Raw genomic sequence first — 21381 nt, forward strand, 5'->3', positions numbered from 1 at the left:
GCGCGCCCGTTCACCACCACTTCCCGAACGCCAAACCGGAAAAGGGACAAGACGGTGCGCTCGGCGATGGGGCAGTTTGGCTGACCGCAGCCGGCGCCGAAATTGTAGTACTCGTTAATGTTCAGCTCCATCGGCCCATGCATGATACGAAGAGACCCTTGAATGATCCCGCTGGCTGGCAGACGGCTACAGATGGTAGCCTCCAACGACTCAGCGAGCATGTCGGCCGGCACGACGCACTGTCGCTGCACTGCCTTTGCCTGCGGATCTAATGGGCGCACCTGCACGGTCAAGTTGACGTCGCGCGTTGTCGTATTCAGCAGGGCTGTGCGCTGCGGAAAGAGAAATAGCTTCGCCGCCGGCATCGGGTTAACGGCGTAGCAGGAAAAATTCTGCGCACCGAGGTCCAGCTGCGCCGCCATCTCCTCCTCACCCGTGTCCTCGTCAGCGATGAACAGCTTGTACAGGCGCGGGTTCGTCGAGTAGCGCTGCGAGAGCGATTCATTGGTCGCCACAGCCTGCTGCAAGAACGCTGCCACGACGTCGACACCGCGGTAGGTCGGCTGCGTCATATTCACGGTCACAGTCATGCGCTTGCCCTCAGCGTTGAGAAACGTGCTAAATACGCGCACTTCGCGCGTGGAAGGAACGGCATCGCAGGCGAAGTCATTCGAGACAATGCTCTGGGTATTGCTCAGCAGCCCGTCCCACTGCAGCCCTCGACCGCAACTGCCGCGCAGTTGGGATGCGCAGCCGGCTGCAATGGTGATGGATCCTTGGCGCTGCAGTGCGCCTGCTAAGGTCCGCCCAACATTACAAAAGAGGGCGTTGGCCGTCAGTGCCCGCTCCGCGATTGCATCCTGCACCTCGTCCCGGGTCAGTGCCCAGACTTTACCTAGCTCGTCGTTGTATTCACTCGCGTTGGCCCGCCAATCATCCACCGCGTGCCACGATTCGCCATTAGCAGCGCGTGGGACCTTGTAGACACACTTTCTCTGCTCTCGCTCCAAGTCCTCGGCGACATCGATGCCCGTCACGTCGACGGCCCATCGCATCATTGTCTACCTCCTCACACCCGCCACGCCGAAGCGTGTTTGCGTGCCTGTGTGTGTGTGTGTGTGTGTGTCTCCGTATATCTGGTGTTCGGGCTCTCGGACGCACTGGAGCCTGCGCCAATGGTGGGCACAGAAGCAGTGCCCCAAGAGCCGAAATGTACAAAGAATGCCGGCAGTGGCACGCGCGGCCTGAGGTGAGGCGCTCGTGCAAAAAAATTCGTGACGGCACGAACGCACCTCGGCATGTGGGCAGAAGAAAAACGTGAGCGGCACAACGCATCCAACGGCCTTGTGCACGTCAGCCAGGGCACAACCGTGGCAACCTGGAGAGCGCCGTGAATAAACTACGGCAGCGCGAAGGCAATGACCCTCACACAACCACAGAAACCCCTCACAAAGAGAAAAGGCGAGGACAGATGAAAATGACCAACACGCACAGTCGACGCGTCTGTGTGAATACTTGTTTTCCTTCGCCGGCGCGAGAGGGAAGGTGGGAGACGAGAGAGGGGAAGAGGGAGAAGGGGAGTAGGGGGGAAGTCTCGAGGAGTACAACAAGCGTTGCGACACGTAGAAAAACATACGGTCGCACAACCCGAGATGAGGGGTGCGTGCCATCGTACAGCTTCGACCAAGTCTTGTCACTCAAGGTGATCCTTAGGGGCGGTGTGTGCACCTCCATTGGAGACTCACGAGAATGCTGGACCACCCATATTTCCGGATCTCCTGTCTCATCTGGTGAAGCGGTGAACTGGAGCTGGATGGGTGAGACCGACTCTAACGCACCGGCAACGATCGAAAGAAGGCCCGAGAGGGGATTCGAGTGGCGAAGTGAAGAACGTGACTTCGAATAAGAATTGAAAGCGAAGCGGCATTATGTGGTGTATCCGCACATCGGAAGTAGCCGATGGCGCACGATGCACCGGTGCCTCTCGTCAGCTCTGAGCGCCTGGGGAACACTGACGGAAAAGGGAAGGGAAGACATGCACGGGAATCCACTGACGAAAACGATGAGGAAGAAAGTACTTTAGACGGCAAGAAAGGCGCGCTGGCTGGCTGTGGAACAGAAGCAAGGCGCTGAGGCAGAGGATACAGGAACCCAGAGGACAATGGGCGAACATCTGCATTCACTGTGCAAGGCGAGCCATCACCGCCGTGTGCACTCGACTAGGCGCCCCATGTGCATGTGTGCTTGTGCCTCGTCGCAAGAACGGGCGGAAGTCAAAACAGCTGCAGTCAACGAGACTAGAAGCGGTGGGCGGAAGATGAGGCGCCAAAGGCGTGGAGGAAAGGAAAGAGGGAGGGGAAGAACTTCGATAACATATCCCCTCGTGCTGTACAGCAGATCGCATATGCCTTGGTGGCGATTGGATCGCAGAGGAGGGGGAGGGGGAAGGGGGGCACGTGCAAATATGTGTGTGTATCTATATCTAATATCTATATCTATATCTATAGAGAGAGAGAGAGATAGAGATCCGTGCGCCAGTGGTCAGCGAACGAGGAAAAGGGAGAGGGAGGAAGAAGAAGGGGCGGGGGTGGGGGTGGTAGCGTGAGAGAGGTCTAAACGCGAACGGAGTGCCTCGCAAACAAGTAAGGCAGTGCACGAGAAGCGGGTGGAGGGAAAAGAGCACACGTACGCGGGAGTCACCTTATATGCGCCCCACCCCCCTTCATCTGCTTCCTTGATGAAAGGTGTCCGCAGTGTCTGCCGAAGTGTGGGACGGAGGAAAATGGACTGAGCAGCACACCCTCACCATGGCGACGGTGCCGACACCATCGCGTCAGCGCCAGACAGAGCGGCCATCCATACGACACCAACGATACGTAGTGTTCTGAATGCACCAATGCGAGACCGACATCAGCGCACCGCGTGGAATTCACTCGCCGCGGCCCTGACAGCGCGTGCTCCTCGCTTTCGCACGCTGCCGAGCCGACACACTTGTGCGGCTGTATTTGTGTGAAAGAGCACCCAGGATTCGCAACCATCATGACAAAAGGAAAGCGCTGGCGCAGCCTCGCGGTGTCGCCGCAACAGAGGCACAAAGACACGAGATGAAGGTGCAGTATGATTTATGCAGACACGCCGCCAACGCTGTCGTACGCGTCACCCTCATCAACACCCACGCAACACCAACAGTAAAACGCACACATGTATCCCTTCACTGGAGAGGGGACACACGGCGACCTTTACCACCCACCTCCTACCTCAACCAGTTACGGGAGAGAAAAGAGAAGGTGGATGATGGAGTCGGTCATGTTAGTCTGTTGAGATGCGCCGGTGGTCCAGAACACGCAGTTCACGATTCAGCTTGTAGTTTCGCCGGTACAAGGGAAACATGCGATCCCGCGAGGCTGCCAGCGATCCTGGACGGCTGGTGCGACCCTGCTCCGCTGGATAGCGCTGCCCCTTCATCGAATACGTGTAATGCAATGGCTTGTAGAGAGAGGCGACGTACGCCTCATCCAGCTGCAGCTCCGCAGCGGCCTCATCCAGGTTAAAGCGGCCACGGCGGTCAAGCGGGTGGACAGTCTTGTCCTTCCATCCGCGCTCGAAGGAGTTGTAGAGCGCACGCACAGTTCGGCGCATCTCTGTTTCCTATTGCTCCCTTCTTTTTCGCCGTGCTCTCCCTCCTTTCCAAACGAACGCCACGGATACCCTTCGCCCGTGTGTGCACTGCGTTATCTGTATGTATGTGTGTATGTGTGTGTGTGTTAAGAAACAGCGCGTCCAGAAATAGGAAGACGACCCCGATGATCATACACAAAAACGTCGTACTTTGCCGAGTGACTGTGGAGGAGAGAGATCGAACACCGCGACGCATGAAGAACAGCAGAGCAGCATGTGCAGAAAGAACGAATCATGAAGAGAAGCCGAGTGGTGGTGGTGGGGGGGGGGGGGAGAGACGAGTGCAGCACATGGCATAAGCCTCAGCGTGCGCCCAGACAAGCGGAGATGCATCAAAGGCGGCAAGGACGCGAAAGGCACCAAACCTCCGCATGTGCAGGCCCTTTTCGCATGTCGCTTGAACACCATTCGTGCTAACCCAGCAGCACGCGATAAAGTCGGGGGTAGCCCTCAAACCCGCAGGAACTCTTGCTTCGCTACTTTTCCTGGACCACTCCACGAATCAAGACAACGAAAAAACGATTGTGGAAGGGAGAGAAGACACACATGCGCGCGCACACACACAACGAAAAGAACAGACAGAGAGAGCGTACCGTGCACTTGACACGCTGAACACCACGCTGCCACACACACACACACACAACCTTGCGCCGTTTGTCCCCTTCCTTCTCCCTTGTTCTTCCTCGTCCCTCAGCATTGCGGGGGAAGTGAGGAGGGCGGCTCTGCACGTTGTGAGACAGACACCCGCGTGGACATACGCGTCTAACAAGAATACATGAAAAAGTAGGTTGTAGATTCTGTGCTGGAGAGCCCCCCCCCCGGGGGAGATGAAGAACTTGCGTGCTGTGTGCGCGTGCGCGTCCTTTGGGCGCCCAAAAGTGCAGGCGACCTGTACTGCAGGTGCCTTCCGTGTTGGTCACTCACTCAGCCCCCCCCCGTCACCACCACCGCCGCCACCGCCGCCCTAATCATTCGCTGCTCTCCTCCTCTCTACTTCGTCACAGACCACTCACTCTCCCCCTCAAACTGAAGAGTCTTGTTCATGACCACGGCCGATCCTTCAACGCACACGGTTGTCTTGCCGGTTGAGGGGTCCGTCTTTTGCACGATGTTGGAGAGAGAGATGAGGCCCTTATCCTTGCGGAACTCTCGGACCTCCACAATGACATCGAGGTCGTCGCCGACGAACACCGGGGCGGTGAAGCGCAAGTTCTGTGACAGATACACAGTGCCAGGGCCGGGCATCTCCTTTGCCATGAGACCCGAGAAGAGCGAGCCGGCGTACATGCCGTAGCAAATAGTGGTGGGAAACCCCGCTGCCCTAGCCGCCTCCGGGTCACTGTGAATGGGGTTGTGGTCGTCAATGACGTCGCCGAAGGTGTTGACATTCTCTTGGCTGATATGGACTGTCCTGGTCGCCCGTGAGCCCACACGGATGACAAGTGGTGCAGTCTCGCTGGACATGGTCGCTTGTGATGATGATGGTCCTTCGGTCTTCGCACGCTTGGAAGAGGATGACACTTGCTCGGCGCTCTGATCTCCACTGCGCATGTATGTTGTCGATACTGAGAGTTCGAGAAAAGAAGTATGCACAAATAATTAAAAAGAAAGGGATTCGGTGTGATACTCGAGCAGTGTCGCAGGCGATGGTGTCGAAAGAAAGGGATGGAGAAAGAGGGAGCGGGAAGGTGGAGGGGAGAAGGTTCGGGGTTGTGTTGTGTGCGATGGCACACAGAAGCCGGCATCCGCTTCACGCATCCCACAGGCCATCCCTTTATTTGACTTGGTTTTGCACTCACACGTGCAACAGCTCGTGCGTGTCAGATGCGAAGGTGAACAAATCTTCGGCGGGCGGAGGGTGAGGGGGTAATGCACACCAACATCGATTCGGCATGAACTCACACACCTCCTCCATGCACAAGAGCCCGAAGTGCCAAAAATATTCGAGAAGGCGATGATGATGGAAACACGCATGTGTTCCTTTTGTGTGAGCAGACGTTAGCAACAACAACTGCAGCAAAGACCAAGAGCTCTGCTGCTTTTTCTCTCCCGCCCCCCCCCACACACACACATCTTTGCGTTCCCTGTGCAACGCTTAGGAGAGTTGTATTGGATCGATGGGGAGATGAAAACAAGAAAACAGCGCCGGACAGCCAGAGTGTGTGCATGCATGCATGTATGTGTGTATGTGTGTTTGTGTGTGTGTATGTGTGTATGTGTGTGTCTATTTAAAATGAGGGAGGGGGGCCCTCCGCACACGTGATGGTCGCAAAGATGCAAAACAGCCAAAAAAGAACACTTCAAAGGCAGCAAAGACAACAAAAAGTAAAACAAAGAGCGCACCGCCGCCGTCACAGCACCGACACGGACGCGGACAGACAATACAAGACGTACGTCACGTCAGCCAGCCGCCGACAGAGAAACGTGTGCCTCGCTTCTCCCCCTCCCCCCCCCCACACACACACACTTTTTTGTTGCTGCCTCTGTGAATCACCTTTCGCTCGGGTGCTCCCGCCTTTTTGTACGTGTAGAGGTGTGTTCTTGGGGGGACAGTTTCCTTCCCAACGTCGGCGACGCGGCGCTAAAGCCGACGCGTCCACTCGCTCTCCCCTTCGAAGTCCACCATCTTGTTCATTCCTACCGAGAACCCCTCAATGCAGGTGATCTTCACGCTTGGGTTCTTAGGGTCTGCCTTCTGAATGATGGTCGACATCTCAATGAGCCCTTTGTTGCGGCGGAACCGGGTGACTTTGGCAATCACCTCCAGCTCATCACCAACAAAGATGGGTCTTGTAAAGCGCAGGCTCTGCGATAAGTACACCGTGTTCGGGCCTGGGATTTCCGTCGCCATCAAGCCGGAAAAGAGAGAGCCGGCCAGCATACCATAGCATATGGGGGAGGGGAATCCGGCGGCTTTTGCAGCGGCCGCATCGCTATGAATGGGGTTGTGGTCTTGAATGAGGTCCCCAAAAGTGACCACATCCCTCTGCGTGATTTTCACCGTCTTTGAAGCCTGCGCCCCGACGCGGATGATGCGGCGTGCTGCCGCTTGCATTGCGCTCGCCTGAGATGGGACAGTGGCAGAGACACTTATCGATCATACGATGTAGGATGAAAGGCAGTTTTGTGCGCGTGTTGTCTGTGGAGAGTGCGCCACGCCAAGAACGCATGCCGACCGCGAAAAAAAAAAAAACGAATGAAGAGTGGTAGACAAACAAGGTGTAGAAAACAAGAAAACGTCGAGGCAGAGGATGTGAACGACAGAAAAGTGGTTGGCCGCAGCGCTGATCGTTTTCAGGCCTGTGCGCGCGGGTGCAGGCTGTGCGCAGCTTCGAAAAATTCGGCCCTGCTGAGGTGGTCTAGACAAAAAGGGAGAAGCCGACACGCACACACACGCGTGTTCTTCTTCTCCCGCCCCGCCCTCTTAGCGGTCACCAAAGAGTGTTCCGTCGTGGCCACAGCCGCGGAAAAAGACGTCCACTGCTCCATATTGCTTCTTTAGACGCAACGCGACGACATCAGTCCTCTTTCGAAGCCTACACACACACGCACGCGAAACAAGTCGCCCTGGTCGACCGCCCGGCTCAGATCCGGTTGTACTGCAGCGCGTTCCGTTGCATCACCTTGTTCCATCGGTGTTCCCACCCACCCTGGTTCAAGGCATTGTCCGTACCCCAGCCCTTGTAGTGAACGCGGTGTACCAGAATGTTACCAGATCGGACCATCTTGTTCATCGTCCAGGATGATACGTTTGCGTATGGCACCCACTCGCGCGTGCCTAGCGCACCCTGTACCGCGTAGTAGCGGTCAACGTTGGCGAGACGGTAGTATGGAACCTTGAAGAGGCCGAACTGGTTGTAGCTGAAGCAAGTGACCTTCCGCTGAAGCATCTGCTGCGGTAGACCGGAGAGCGACTTCGCCAGTGGCTCATCGACGTTCGCTAGCCCCTGACACAGGCTGCGCAACCACTCATCACGAAAGGACTTTTCGTACATGAGGCGCGACTCCAGCACGAAGTGGGTGTGCCGGCGCGGCACATCCTGTCCAATGTGCCGCATCAGCAAGACGCCCTTGCAGCTCAGCATGGCTCTCGCACCTGCAAGCTTCGACGAGATACAGGTTCAACGGTGATTCCAGGAAGTCGAAAGCGGAAAAGGAAAAAGAGATGGTGAAAGTGCAAGTGGGAAGATAGCAGAAAAACAGAATGACCCGCGCAGAGGCACTTGATATTTCATTTCACTTCTCTACACAAAAGGCGGTCAGCGACATGACTATGACGACCAAGGCCGTCCGCAGCATGCAGACGGAGGGTGTTGCGCTCGGCAGTGCAAAACGCCGTGAGACAGTCCTTTTTCTTTTTTCTTTTTCCACCTCTTCACTGTGGGTTGCCCGCAATTCGTCCGCCCCGTTGTCACCGTCGAGAAACGAGCCATACTCCGCCCGCCATGCATTCCCGGCTCATTCCAGCAGCTCATCACTCGAACTCGTGTGTCATCCTCTGCGCGGCAACTGCCCTTTACGGGGAAACGGATGATGACACGGTCACAAGAAAGACACGGGAAGGAAGAACAATAATGAGAGTCGCGTTAGTGCTTAAAAGTTAACCACGGCAGTTGTTTGTGATACACAACGACTACTACTCACCCCAGCATGCACAATGAACGAGAAACACGCTTATACTGAGAGCTGGGACACTTGCACAACATGTAACAGCACCATCTCGACCGCTGGCGAGCCCTCTGCCACACAACCTCTCTTCATTATCGCGCTGTTGCAATGTACCGCTCTCTGATTCGGTGTGTGTGCGTGTGTATCAGTAGTTGCGGAAACAGGAACAAAGGGCAGATGCCGAGCGGTATGGTTATAAGAGACGCCGGCCCGTGTCAGGCCGTGCTTCCCCCTACGGCCGCAACACCTCATCACACATCTCCACCGCAATCCGCTTGTAGGAGTCATCTGCGGTCATTCCGATATTGTAGGACTCCTCAGAGAGCTGAATCACGCGGTTGGTGGCCATGGCGATAAAAGTACTTGCCAGTTCCCTTTCCGTTTTCGCAGTTGGAAGGCGCTTGCTCTGGCACATGGCTGCTCGCGACGCACTCGCAGAGGCGGCGTAGAGCAAGGACGCTGCCTCACCAAGGCGGTTAATGATGAGCTGTTGTTGAGGCACCTGTGAGCCATTACGGACAAAGGTGGCCTCCACAGCGTTACCAAAGGCAACCACAGCAGAATCGATGGCGGAGCAGTCGAGCTCCCGCACTGGCACGCGATCCTTCATGCCCATCGACCGCATTGTCCGAAGCTGCACCATCTGCAACGTAGACGTGCGCTGAAAAACAAGGCCGTAGTCTTCAACTCCGCAGCAGACGGCGGATGAGTAGAGAAAATCTGTGGACTCCATCATGGACAACAGAAGACGCGCGTTTGCAAAGCACTTTTCCAGCACCTCGCTCATGGGGGTTGCTGTCGACAGAATGCTGAGCCACTCATTCGTGCTGCTCTGCACGAATACACTAACTAGAGCCGCCTCCAACAAGCTGTCTTCGGTGGGCAAATCTAGGTTGGCAGTTAGAGCGTAAAGAGAGGACTCCATGGCATACATGATGCATGCGCACGACGCAACCGTGTCAGTAGCCCATTGTTCCGGTACACTGTCCCGCAGCTCTTGCACGACCCGCTTCGAAATGCCGAGAAGCGTGGCCGCGTAGACGTACTGCTCAGTGAACAACGTGATCATGCGATCCTTGAACCCTTCCCCAACTACGCCAACTACGTCAGCAGCGGGAGTGTCTTCAAAGCTAACGGTTCCCCCATTCACGCTCACCCCTTTTGCGCTCTTCTCCAAGACAAAGAAGGTGTTCCGCGAAACCTCCATCGGCCCCGCCTCCGTCGCGGTCTGAGTCAGCGCCTTGGCCAGTACCAGATAGTGCGTCGCACCCTCAGCGAACTCGCATCGTTTGCACCCTGTGAGTACGTACCTGCCGTCACTTGTGAGCGTAGCCTTGGCAGTGTTCATGCTAATGTCGTTGCCACACCCCTCCCGCGTGGCCCATCCCATCATGACCTTGCCATCGGACATCCCAGTAAGATACTTCCCTTTCACTTCCTTCGATCCTACGGTGGACAGCAAATAAGACGCGAAGCCACAGTGCTGAATCGTCTGCAGCAGCTTGCTGTCGCCGTTGGTGCCTACCTCCTCACAGACGAGAGCGTGCGCTGTGTGCCCTAGCCCCAGTCCGCCGTACTCAGTGGCGATTCGAGCGCCTGCGAGATTCAGGTCCTTGTCACTGCTACGGATCTGCTCAATGAGCACCTGCACAGTTTCGGACTCGTCGCTGTCCAGCTGCCGGGAGGGATACGGGAAGAGCTCTTCGGGAACGACACGAGAGTTGAAAAGACCAGCCGCGTACGAGGCATGGCGCACGTACCGCCTTGGCGCTGAAGAAAACACGCGGCGCATTTGGTTCTGCAGAAGGTGACTGCAGGCCTTTGGTTCCAGCTTTCAGTCACAGGCACCCGTAGATCACATTTTTTTGTGTCACAGAAGGCAAACACTCAGCATGGGGAAGGTGAGAGGAAAAAAAAAAAACGTTGTCGACCGAACGAAGAGAGTCGGAACATCTTAACATCGATGTTCTGTGCTTACGGAGGGTTGAGTAAGCGAGCTACAATGCATCGACGCCGTAAAAGCTTTGAGGCGCTCAAGGGCCAGCTCCCGGCGCTCTTCGACCCTCTGAGATAAACCATATACTAACGTGAAAATGGGCAGACATCGAAGCCAGCGGAGAACAACGAAGAAAAAAGCATCTGCTGTGTTGTCTCCCTGCAGCCTGCTGTCCGCGGGCGAGTCCTATTTTCTTTATTTCCAGTTTTATGCGTCTTAGACGAGTCTTAAGAGGGAAAGAAGAGTTGGTTTCCTAAACTGTGTACGCCTACTGCTCCTCGACAACAGCCAAGCTCATCAAACCGGTACAGCACGTCAACGTTCCTCCTCGTTTTCCGTATGCCCGGCAGGGACGTCAGACATGCTGAACGCAACCGTAGTCCATTTCGGGAATACTCGCTTGAATAGATCCATGCACACAACATCATGCTGCATAATCTGGTCGTTGAGAACAGCCTTGAAAAGTCCATGAGTGCCAACGGGTTTGGTTATCTTGCCACGGCGGCCGAACTTGGTGTAAAGGTCGACCGGCTGAAACCACTTGATATCTTCGTCATTGAAGAACATGTACTTGACAACGACCTGCTTTTTGTGAATCACCGCCACGCGGCCACTGAGAACAGCGCGCTTCAGCAGAAGAGTTTCAGGGTTGGGAGGAAGGCTACCGCCAAAGCATGCTAGTCGCAGAGGATTTCCCTCTGCCTGCTCCTCAAGTGAGGGTACCTGGAAGAGCAGCAGCGGGCACGGGTTGTAACTGATGGGACCAAAAAATGTCGCCATACGGAACCTGTCACCTTCGTGGAAGAAGCGGGCAAACTTGGATCGGTCGCCTGAGCTGATGTCGCTGAAGAGCGGCGAGACGTAAAACTTTCGAAATCCAATGTGCGCCAGCATGGGAGTTTTGGACTTGATAGGCTCATCCAGCTCCGACGCCCTCTGAACCTGGAAGTGTAGCACAGACCACTTTTGCTCGTGCTGCAGCTGACCGGAAGCAATAAGAAGACACCGCTCACAGGCATTCCACACGCTTTGAGGGACGTTGACGAGTGTGATGGCGATGCACATGCCCACCTCAGCCATGCCTCCTTCGCATGCGTCAATTGCGCTCTCGCGAATACGAGAGTACCCCTGAAGCTTGTAGATGTAAGCGTACTGTGGAGGCAAGTTCTCCGCCGGATCCCACCTGCCTGTGTGGAAACTCCTCATTCCACGGTACTTTGCAAAACGCTGTCTCGCAGGTATGTTAACAGGAGTATCTACCATATCTGGATTCCAAGTCTCCTCCTCGCTCAATTCCTTTAGCTTTTCCATTTCCAGTATCCGCTCCTCGTCCGTCATGCGCTCCAGACGAACAACATCCTCAGCCTTGAGAAAATCGACATCGGTTTGTGTCGTGCGGTAAGACATGGCATCCCCGGCAAAGGCGTCCTCATCATCCATGGTAATGTGCTGATGCTTCGGTGCACTGTCCTTCACGATGTTCTCCTCTGTGTCGTACCACGCCGCTTGATCGCTAGAAACGCCAGCCGGTACGCGAATCTTGTGAGTCCCAGCAATTTCCTGGTGATAAAGCACGTCGGCGTCAGTTGGAAAGCCATCGTCCTCTAGAGTCGAATTCGCTTGAACTTGCTGGAGCGACTCTCGCTGCGCTGCCTCAGATGTCTCAATGAGCACTCGCTCGTCGCCCTTCCGCACTTCCTCGATCTTGCAAACTTGGAAAGTACCGTGATTCGTTAGATGCACAAGCTGTGTAGCAGAAAGAGGCATACCACGCAAATGGCCCGTGATTGTAAGCTCCTGGGTTTCGGGATTGTAGGCCTTCTCCTCCACTGCCATGTACGGATGTTGATCTCTCCATTTCAGGGTCCGGATTTTTGACACCTGCATGTGGCGTAGAATCTTAGTGTAGTCGTCTTGGCTTACCACGGGCACAACTTTCGTTGTGTCACTTAGAACAGAGTTGAAATAGCGCTGGTGGATCTTCAGCACCTTCTGTCGTTGGCGGTCAGCGAAGGTGTGCAGGTTTTGAATTACGACGACAACGCTTGGGGTACCCTGAGAATTGATGGCCGCAACGAGATCGCGCGTATAGCCGGTGATGCATAGGCCAACGTCGCTGAACCAAGTTGTCGCAATTGTCTCTGCTCCGTCGTCATCCGTGAAAGCCCGAGTATCTTGAAGCTCACGGATAGTATTTTGTACAGCCTGTGAGCAGTCAAGTGTAAGCACCATAAAGTCACTCACTTTCGCGACGTCGATGCAGTCCTGATCGTTACAGTTCTTTTCGCAGACAAATGTGAACGCCGCTTTCCTTTCCCTGGACACAACACTGAACGGTTGATCGCTACCTGGAAAATCCGCATGCAGGCTCTTGCAGAATCCCTGAAGAATTTCCTCCGTGTTTCCGGACTCGTTGGCGGGAATAATGCCGACAATACGAGGTATTCCGTCAGCGCTCCCCAGGCGCCGCTGCTCCAAAGCTGCACGGGCTCGCTTGTCACGTATTGCAGCAGCTATCTGCTTTGAACGCTCCTTGTTGTGAGCGGAAGGCCCAGCCTTTACGTTGCACTGCTTGCTCTGCAGTTGCCGACCCTTGGATTTGTCAGCTAGTGCGTGCTTCGACGCGAAGCGCTGCTTATGTTCTTTGTTCCGAGCCATTGTACATGATCTGGCTATCTGGACTAGAAAAGAGCCAACAGAAAGAAACGAAGCGGAAAGAAATATGGTTGAGAGCTGCATAGAAGTATGGAAAAGGCCACAAGATTGGGTTGCAATCCACACAAAAATGAGCACAAAGGTACACTGTGCCGCGTCCTCATATGTTTCTCGTCTCTCTCTTGTTGGTAGGCTGCATTGCGAAACAATGCGTCAAGAGAGATGAGTGTGCTGGGAAAACGCCGGCCGAGGGTGACCAAAGGCCGGCAAAGGGTAGATTGAACAAAAAGGCCTGCCCGTTGCAACAGCGAAGAAACAAGGCTGTATATCAAAGAACTGGACTGTCCTACAGACATTTGAAAGTCGAACACCAAGAAACCTGAACGAGAACAGAGTTTCACAGCTGCACGGAAAAAAAGAAAATCGCTGCGCGCGTGACTTGCAACATAAACTCCACAATCGCTTTGCTTTCTTTCTATGGCTGCAAATATCGCTGCGATCTCTTCAGTACAATTATGTGGAAAGAAAATTCGTAACGTATGCGCCACACCGAGCAAGTGCATACTCGGCAAAGAGTAGCATACTGCTGATTTCCAAAACGATAACAGCCGCGCAGACGCTTGAATCCATCCTCCCCCAGCTGAAGCCTACATCGCCAAGCAAAGCATCCACCTCTCTGGCAGGTATCAGTACCTGAAGCAGCCTCAGTTGGCAAGGTAAACATTTTTGCAGCGCACCCCTTCCCCGCCACGCAACTTAAGGCCCAGCGCCACTCTGCCCGCCCCCCCCCCACACACACACACCAGACCCCACCCACGTAGTGCAAAGCAGCCGCGGGCACACACGCGGCAGAGCAACGCACCGACACAGTCATCGGAGAGCATCGCCCCTGACCCATACTCAAACCATCCCCCGCTTCGAAGGTCGCCCCAAAGCCTCTCCCATTTTGCTTGCCAAACCGCGGCGCACCCACCTTGGGGAGTACGGGCTCCCCAAAACCAGGACTGAGTGCGAGGCGGAATACGCTCCAGTCAAGCGGACACTTTGCGCATCGCATGGGTGGCACAGACGCGCTCGCTGCGGCAGGTTGCCTCAACGCCACGCCGCCAAGAACCCCCCAGCCGACACCAGCGGCGCATCGCACTGACCCCCCGCCCTCTATGGTAAACGCCGGGAAATGTCGTCACAAGAACCGCCTTGACATTTAGCAGGGATACGAGTGAGAGTGCTTCCTGGCCCCCAACCAGGGCTGACACAGGACCCTGAGGTTTCACGACAAAAGGCTTTGCCTTTCACCCGAGCAGCGACGAGAAAACACATACGCACACATCACAAAACCAGCCAAAAACGCCTTTATCGAAAATCAAACAAAGATCAAGTAAAATAACTTAGGCTGCGCAAATCCTCATATAAACAGTGCCAAAAACACTCCCTATGCGCCGCTTCCTCATTTATGCCAAGGGATAAGAAAGTGGTCTCAGCGAGCCCAATTGGAACGGCCGGAAATAACAGAGATTTGCTTTTCGCCTACTCGAGAAAAAATTAAGACAGAGACTTTTTCATCTTGACATACTGCACGTTTGCCAAAAACCACCTGAAAGCCGAAGCCGCAAACTCTTTGAGGATTCCGGAGCGGTGATATGCCCTTTCGCGACACACCAAAGCGACCTTCATGACGATTCACTCCACACAAACGTGGCATCCCAATGCCCGGCACCCACTCTGTTCAGGCAAGCCAAAAGCCTGTAGCCTGCCCTTCGACCTTGTGCTGCTGCCGACTCTTCGTGTCTGCTGACAGGTCTGAGCTGGCGCTGTGCATGGACACTTGCGGTCATGACCACGCCTTGGCAGGCCCCATACAAATCCCGCCCGCGATTCAACAAACATGCGCACCCACCTGCTGCTGCTGTTGTTGTCTCTTTTTTTGTTTCGGTTCTGCTGCACCTGTGCTTTTCGATGCTATCAAAGGTACCCACAGACCCTGCCGGCGCTGTACGCACTGAAACTGCCATGGGACCAACGACAGCAAGCGGCCCCCATGCCCCCATCCCCCACCCATTTTGAGCGCAACTGTTTCCCAGACAAAAACGTTTTTCACCACCGCGACAGGTCTGCGAAGCCGCTCGGCCCCCCGGGCTTTCAGCACCCCAGCGCAGCAGCCGTAAAGAAGTCACGACGCTGGCGTCTCCGTGCCCATACGTCACGACGCGGCACACGAGTAGGTGTGTACCCCCCCCCCACCACCCCCACCCCTTTCCCCAGCCCTAAAGGACAAGGCTGCGGCAGCTGCGCCCTGGCTTTTCTGCCATGCTCCTACTTGACGGATGCACCCCACGCGCGGCCACACGGCTAAGGGTTACCTGGTTGCACGGGGGGTTCTCGATCAGGTGCCAGACGGCGTCGCCCGCCAGCCCTCGCGCTATTGGGGTGGGCACCGGCTCGCGCCGCCGGGTGTGGGACTGGAAAGGGGTGGCGCGACCGGGCCGGGGCTATCCCAAATGGCGGGCCGAGCGGCGGATGCTTGACACACGCAAGGCACAACGGCACACAGACAGGGCACAGCGCAGACGGGGCCACGGGGGTTTCACTGGATGACCCCGTGCCGTCCGGCTGCTTCGTCTGCGGCCGGGGCACCGTCGCCGCGGCGCCTTGTGGCCACCCGTGCGGTCCAGCCCCCCACCGCACCCTGGGGCGGGGGATGGCCGGGCGCTGCCCGCGATGACCGGGGACCACCCATGCCCTTTTCGCGCGGCGAACCGAAAGCTGCGTCGCGCCCTGATTGCCGAATCGATCCGCAAGGACCGCGAGCAGACCCCAACGACGGGGAGGCGAAGACGCGCCAGGCCCCGAGACCGCCACCACACGCCGGAGGCGCACCAAGGGGAGGGAGGGCGGATCGCCCATGTCGCCACACCCGCCACAACGCCACCGCGCATACATAGCCACAAAGCACCCCGCCCGCGACACGCCAACATAACCCCCCGATGGCAACCACCACCGAGAACGCTGCCCCATCTGGCATCGCCGCTGGTGGGCCTTTCTGGGCGGCAAGCCTGGCGCGATCGGGGGCAGCCCTCGGGACGGTGCCCCGCCCGCCGCCCGAGCATATCGCCCCCTACCCAGCACGCCCACCGAACCGCACTAAAGAGCCAGCCCTGAGGGACGGATGCGGCCCCGCAACGCCCCCACCCCCAGCGACCCCCGATCACGGGCACGCGTCTTGGCTACCCATGCCCGCGCGCACTGCGCGCACGAGTAGTGGGACAAGTTGGCCGCCACCCCGGCGCGATAAAACAGGCAAAGGCGTTGGCGGGGTGGGCCAGCGGGGGGTGGACACGGCGCTCGGCGGCCTCCTCCCTCGCACCCAGCCCCGTTTTACGAGGACCCTGCGCTACGCCCTTCAAACCGCTCGCGATGGGTGGGCCTGGGATGCCACCCTGCAAAGTCCACTGGGGCCCACCATCGACCTTGACGAGGTTTACTGTGAGGGCGTCAAAACCCTACAGAGGCACGGCAGGGGGGGGGCACCGCTGAACATCCACGGCCGGAGCGTCACCACCAGCCGCGCCGCTGCTGCAATGAAGGGGGGGGGGGGCGCATTCTGCCCCCTCTGAAGCTGCAATGCCGGGTGCTGGCCATGCGTCCTGCCGTCCCTGCGGCGCTGGCTGGCAATACCCGCAGGTTACTCGAGCGCATGATCCCGCGACGGCTTTGCCGACCACGTGGGAGGACAAGCGCCAGTCGCAGTCCTCTGGTCTCCATCCCCGCCGGCCCGCGGCAGGCCTCCCTAGACCTACCCCCACCCACAAAGCCATCCGGCACCAAGAAAGGGGCTGTGCGTGTGAGCCGCGGCAGAGCATCGGGCTCAGAAGGTCACCGCACTGAAGAAGTTCAACGTAGATCAGCACCGCGCTCGCTGGATCACGGATTTCACAGGCGTTCGTCGCGTCCCGCGTTTGTTTCCACCGGAAGAGATCGAGGACGGCCCGGTGTGCACGCAGACCCCCGCGAGCGTCAGTCCTGCGCGCTCTTGGCTTCAGCATTGTGGTGGGCTTGCCGAGGGCGGAGCTTGACAGGATACCCGGGCTGCATCACGCCTTCTTCGCTGATATCTTCACACTCTTCACATCCCTTAAAGGCAAGGATGCCGTGCAGGCCTGCCCTACAATCGGCCCTCTGGGGGGGGGGGCGCTGCGTGGGGCCGCGGATTCCTTCGCAACGAGGCGCGCACCCCTCGTTGTGCGGCATGGCGGCCAGCTGCAACGCCCCGTTGCACGCACGTACCGGAAAGAGGATCTCCACCACATCCATCTCGGCCCGGGCGTCCGGCCGATGCGCGGCACCAGCTGGCACTTCGCGGGGGCCCTCGACGTAGCCGCGGCGCGGGCTGCCGGGCTGGGGGCGGTCTTCTTGCACGGCTGGGGTCCACCAAGGGGTCCGCCACTCTTTCCCCATGTCATCGTTTCAATCAGAGCTGCACAACGGCGCTGCCGCATGGCAGGGGTGGAGCTGGCCGAAACTGCGGGGAGGCCCGCGAACACGCACACGCCAAGGCATCCGCAGTCATTCCTGGCGTCCCAAAGTGCGAAGGCAGCAGGGGCCTACTTGAAGAAGCCGGCGCGCTGCCTCTCAATTCCATAAGGACACTGTTCCTCGCACGCCCGCACCCCTCAGCAGCCTCACGGGGCGGCTGCCGTGCGCATGCCCCGGATCACGGTGTCGTCGCGATCCCTCGGCGCCCCCCAATCCCCCAAGCGGGTGTGAGGGCATCGGCCTCGCAGGGGCACCGCGCGGACCTCCCCCCCCCCTTGCGCAGCGGCCCCGTGCGTTTCCGCGCCTCACTTCTTGGCGGGCTGCGGGCAGCTTCTCTGGACGGAGGCAAAGCCAGCCGCGTGCAGGCGGCGGCTCTGCCGTTGTGTGTGGGCTACCTTACGCGCTGTGGGCGGATGGTGCGGTGCAGACGGACACAACGCTGGTGGTGGCCGTGGGCGCCCCACGCTGGTTGCACGCCCGTGGGGGAAGCAACGCGGGGGGGGGGGGGCTGCGGCTGCCGCGCGGGGTGTGATGTGATGGGGCCGGGGCTTGGCCTGCTGTGAAAGGCGCGGCGTCCGCTGCACTCCACCCTTTGGGCTGAGGGGGCATCGGTGCGGGGGGACGAAATGAGGGCACCCCGAGCTGCACCACCGAGCCCCCCCCTCCTCCCAGACTCTACCGTGGGGGGTCTCGGCACCATGTTGCGGGGTGCAGCGGCTTGGGGCGGCCGGGGGGGGGCGTGGCGCGCTGGCGGGGCGCGGGGTCTCGGGGGGCCCTGGCCTGGGGCCAGCCAGCTTTCTCCTGGATCCCATTCGACACGCACCTGGGTCATCCCGTGCCGCCACCCGCGCGACAGACGCCACTGCCCCTGCCCTCGGGCAGGGTGCTGGACGCGACCGGCGTGGATCAAGGCGCGCGGTCCGCTCGGGTGTCCGCGTGGACCCGATCAGGGGGCGCGCGCGCAAGGAAGGGGCGGGGGCGGGCACGGAGAGCCCGCTAGACGCATGGCCCCAGCCCGGCGCAAGGACGGCTGGCCCCCGCGGGCCAGAGTGTAGCAGCAACGCGGCGAAGGGAGGCGATATGTGGCTGCTTTTTGTTTGCTCAAGTTTTTTATTTGAGAGCGATTTTTGGATGGAAAAAGATAAAAACGGACAACTTTGTCTTCGCGAGGTCGAAAGCTGTTTGTTGATGGTGGGTTTCCACGGTCTCACCGCGCTGTTTGTACTTCGGCCAAAAGGTGTGACCCATATTCTGGGTGTGGTGCGCTCTTTGGTTGGGGGAATACGTGTCGCTACGTCTGATTTGTGGGAAGGGCTGCGGTGGTGGCGTTGGGTCGTGGTGAAAAAAGGGCCGGTGGCCATGATATGCGCATGGGTTTAAGTTGTGGGCCGTAAGGTCATTTGGGGTGACTGAGGGAAACCGGAAAGATGACTGAAGTCACGTGATTTGCATGGCAGGATAGGACGGAATCGGGTGTGATTCAGAGGCTCCTGTTTTCATTCGCTGTTGCTTTCCACCTTGCTGTAAAGTGTGGCGCCTCAGTTTATCCCCGGGGGGGGGTGAAGTGCTGGGGAAAGTGTGTGGAGTGGTCGGGGTGGGAATGGGTAGGCGGCAAAGAAGCCGACTTTTTCAAAGTCTGCTGGAGAAGCTGTTTATGCTTTCTCACCATATTGGGGCTGATATCATTGCCGGCTCTTAGGTGCAGAGGTAGCGGACTGGTGCGCCGACGAACGCCGGAGAGGCACGCTGCCTCGTCGTTTCCCAGCTTGATTCTGTTGTCGCGTACTAATTTTGAGTTGCTTTATGCCATCGCCTTCCAGTCTTCTGCGTTCTGTAGGATTGTGATTGCAGTTCTCTTGGCTGAATGCTTTGCTGCGAAGGAGTGGCCGGTGAGAGTGACAGTTTGACCGGTTTGAGCTTGAGGTGCAGGTGGTGGTGGTGGGGTTCACAAAAGGCCTTTGCGAGTGGTTCCTCGCAGCTTTCTTGCTGAAGATGGGGGGGGGGGAGGTGGGCTTATGAGGCTCCTTCGGTGACTCCATTGTACGTGTGGAGAGTGTTCACGGTGACTGGACGACTTGGCAGTGCTGACGGTAAGTTTCGGTTGGGTCGTATCTGGAATAAAACAACTTTACGAGATTCAAGAGTCGAGGAAAAAGCCGTTTTTTTCTGTGGTTTCAACGTGTCGTATTAAAGGGCCGCTGGCCGCGGTCGGGGTCAGCTAGCGGTGACTGAACGCTGTGTCAGCTGTTGGTGAAATCATCTAAGTGCAACTGGAAGCATCGGCGGGACGACATGCCAAAGCTATTCGAATACAGCTTAAGTGCTTCTGCAATGCACTCCTGATGCCCGACTAAGCAGTCGCTTGGTTGAAAGGTAATGCACTAGCTCGCAAGTGTTTGATGGCGCACTGCTTGAACGGTTCTTTCGAATCATACTCCTGGCTTGGCGCGCGGTTTAGTGTGCACAATGAGATTTGGTAAAAATGAGTCTTCCAGGGCTTGTTTCCTTCATTGCCTCTGTTTCAGCTGTCTTGACTGAAGTTTCACCATCTTTAGACGGCTCTCAATTGTTTAGGCCTAGTATAATTATCGTTTCCGTTGGCGTCGAGCAGGGTCGCAAGTTTTTGTATTTCTAGTGGTGGCAGTCTTTGTTTTGTACAAGCTCATTATTGGAAAACTCTTGCTTAGCGTTGTGCACAGGGCGGGTTTCGTTCAATTGGACAAAAACATCAACACTGTTTTCCCGTTTGAGACATCTGGGATACCAATCACCAACAACAAGGATAGCTCTCATCTGAAGGCAAACACGAGGCGACACAGTCACCAAGACACGGCTGCACTGGCGTAGATCAAAATACAGCAGCCCCAGACAAAAAGCAAGGCACCCCCGAATATTGTAACCGAAGCGCACTTTTGAAGTGCAATGGCGCTACGGGAGGGTGTGCAACATCAAGGGCCGGTGAAGCTCTGAGACTGATTTACTCGTTGCACGTGGAGAAGCTCATTTTCGATATGGCACCTGCACGACAATGGAAAATCAGACGATGCTAGACAGTTCGTCTCAGTGCATACTTCTCTCTACTCTTTCTGCTTCGAAATATGAGGAAAGCCCTTTTCGAGTGTTTTTTCAGAGGCCCTGCGGCCCCCCACACACATAGCGTTGAACAGCTGCAGCAGTTGCTCTCTAAGCGGCAAGAATGACAGCGGAAAGTGATCGACAGCGGTTTGCAAGGTACGTTTTAGAAATATCGCAGGTACAGCGAAATCATGTGGCAGATAGAGTAGAGCAGCTCGCTCATCACGAGAGCCTCTCGTGGCAGTACTTTTTCGGCTGCATCGCTTTTTCCACCGGAAGTGTCCTGGCCGCATTCAAAGCGTGGGGACCACGGCACATTTTCAAAAATAGCATGTATTACGCGCGGCCCTTGCCTCCTGCCATCAGCATGGGAGTAGTGCTGTACGGCATCACGTTCACGTGCCGCGGCATGTTGATGAGAAACCGTATTTGCATCATGATAGAGGACTACGAGTACGAGTTGAAGCGAGTGAAAGCGCATCACTGCGAAGAAGGGGTGACGCAGCTGGCATGGCTTGAATTTGTTCTGGATCAACTGAAGCAAGGGTCGGAGCAGCGCTTCGACTTTCAAAAGCTGCGGGAGACCCCCGCGATTCGGTGAAAAAAAAAGCATCGCACATTTTGTGTTAAACAGACCAGTTTTACATAACGACAAGGTATGGACTTCATTTTTTGCTGCTGTGCAAGCTGCTTGATAAAGTTTCGTGATGAGCGTTTCACTGGCTGATGTTGCAAGTTTACTGCAGTCTGTCTTGACGAATGCGCGAGAAAAGATA

General features: G+C 57.0%; 8 protein-coding genes across 8 annotated transcripts in view; 1 reads left to right on the top strand and 7 right to left on the bottom strand.

Moving 5' to 3' along the window:
- The window catches only part of LMJF_07_0410 (conserved hypothetical protein), a gene marked incomplete at both ends in the record, with an annotated part of 1548 nt that extends 490 nt beyond the window's left edge, over window positions 1–1058 (bottom strand). Inside the window, one exon of the mRNA XM_001680894.1 lies at window positions 1–1058. This exon is cut by the window's left edge and continues 490 nt beyond it. Within this exon, the coding sequence (XP_001680946.1) occupies window positions 1–1058 (1058 nt within the window).
- A 2251-nt stretch (window positions 1059–3309) lies between these two features.
- Window positions 3310–3639, bottom strand: LMJF_07_0420 (conserved hypothetical protein; the record flags this gene model as incomplete). Its single annotated transcript, XM_001680895.1, has 1 exon — window positions 3310–3639. One exon carries the CDS (start codon window positions 3637–3639, stop codon window positions 3310–3312), a length of 330 nt encoding a protein of 109 aa, XP_001680947.1.
- Window positions 3640–4668: 1029 nt separating this feature from the next.
- On the bottom strand, window positions 4669–5142 carry HTD2-2 (putative 3-hydroxyacyl-ACP dehydratase; the record flags this gene model as incomplete). The annotated part of the gene is made up of 1 exon (XM_001680896.1): window positions 4669–5142. One exon carries the CDS (start codon window positions 5140–5142, stop codon window positions 4669–4671), a length of 474 nt encoding a protein of 157 aa, XP_001680948.1.
- A 1117-nt stretch (window positions 5143–6259) lies between these two features.
- Window positions 6260–6733, bottom strand: HTD2-1 (putative 3-hydroxyacyl-ACP dehydratase; the record flags this gene model as incomplete). The annotated part of the gene is made up of 1 exon (XM_001680897.1): window positions 6260–6733. The coding sequence occupies one exon, from the start codon at window positions 6731–6733 to the stop codon at window positions 6260–6262; it is 474 nt and encodes a 157-aa protein (XP_001680949.1).
- A 529-nt stretch (window positions 6734–7262) lies between these two features.
- Window positions 7263–7763, bottom strand: LMJF_07_0450 (conserved hypothetical protein; the record flags this gene model as incomplete). Its single annotated transcript, XM_001680898.1, has 1 exon — window positions 7263–7763. The coding sequence occupies one exon, from the start codon at window positions 7761–7763 to the stop codon at window positions 7263–7265; it is 501 nt and encodes a 166-aa protein (XP_001680950.1).
- Window positions 7764–8578: 815 nt separating this feature from the next.
- LMJF_07_0460 (putative acyl-CoA dehydrogenase, mitochondrial precursor) lies at window positions 8579–10138 on the bottom strand (the record flags this gene model as incomplete). The annotated part of the gene is made up of 1 exon (XM_001680899.1): window positions 8579–10138. The coding sequence occupies one exon, from the start codon at window positions 10136–10138 to the stop codon at window positions 8579–8581; it is 1560 nt and encodes a 519-aa protein (XP_001680951.1).
- A 519-nt stretch (window positions 10139–10657) lies between these two features.
- Window positions 10658–13081, bottom strand: LMJF_07_0470 (conserved hypothetical protein; the record flags this gene model as incomplete). Its single annotated transcript, XM_001680900.1, has 1 exon — window positions 10658–13081. The coding sequence occupies one exon, from the start codon at window positions 13079–13081 to the stop codon at window positions 10658–10660; it is 2424 nt and encodes an 807-aa protein (XP_001680952.1).
- Window positions 13082–20726: 7645 nt separating this feature from the next.
- LMJF_07_0475 (conserved hypothetical protein) lies at window positions 20727–21206 on the top strand (the record flags this gene model as incomplete). The annotated part of the gene is made up of 1 exon (XM_001680901.1): window positions 20727–21206. The coding sequence occupies one exon, from the start codon at window positions 20727–20729 to the stop codon at window positions 21204–21206; it is 480 nt and encodes a 159-aa protein (XP_001680953.1).
- Between the last annotated feature and the right edge of the window lie 175 nt (window positions 21207–21381).

Source organism: Leishmania major, chromosome 7 (genome assembly GCF_000002725.2).
Source record: "Leishmania major strain Friedlin complete genome, chromosome 7".
NCBI lineage: Eukaryota > Euglenozoa > Kinetoplastea > Trypanosomatida > Trypanosomatidae > Leishmania > Leishmania major.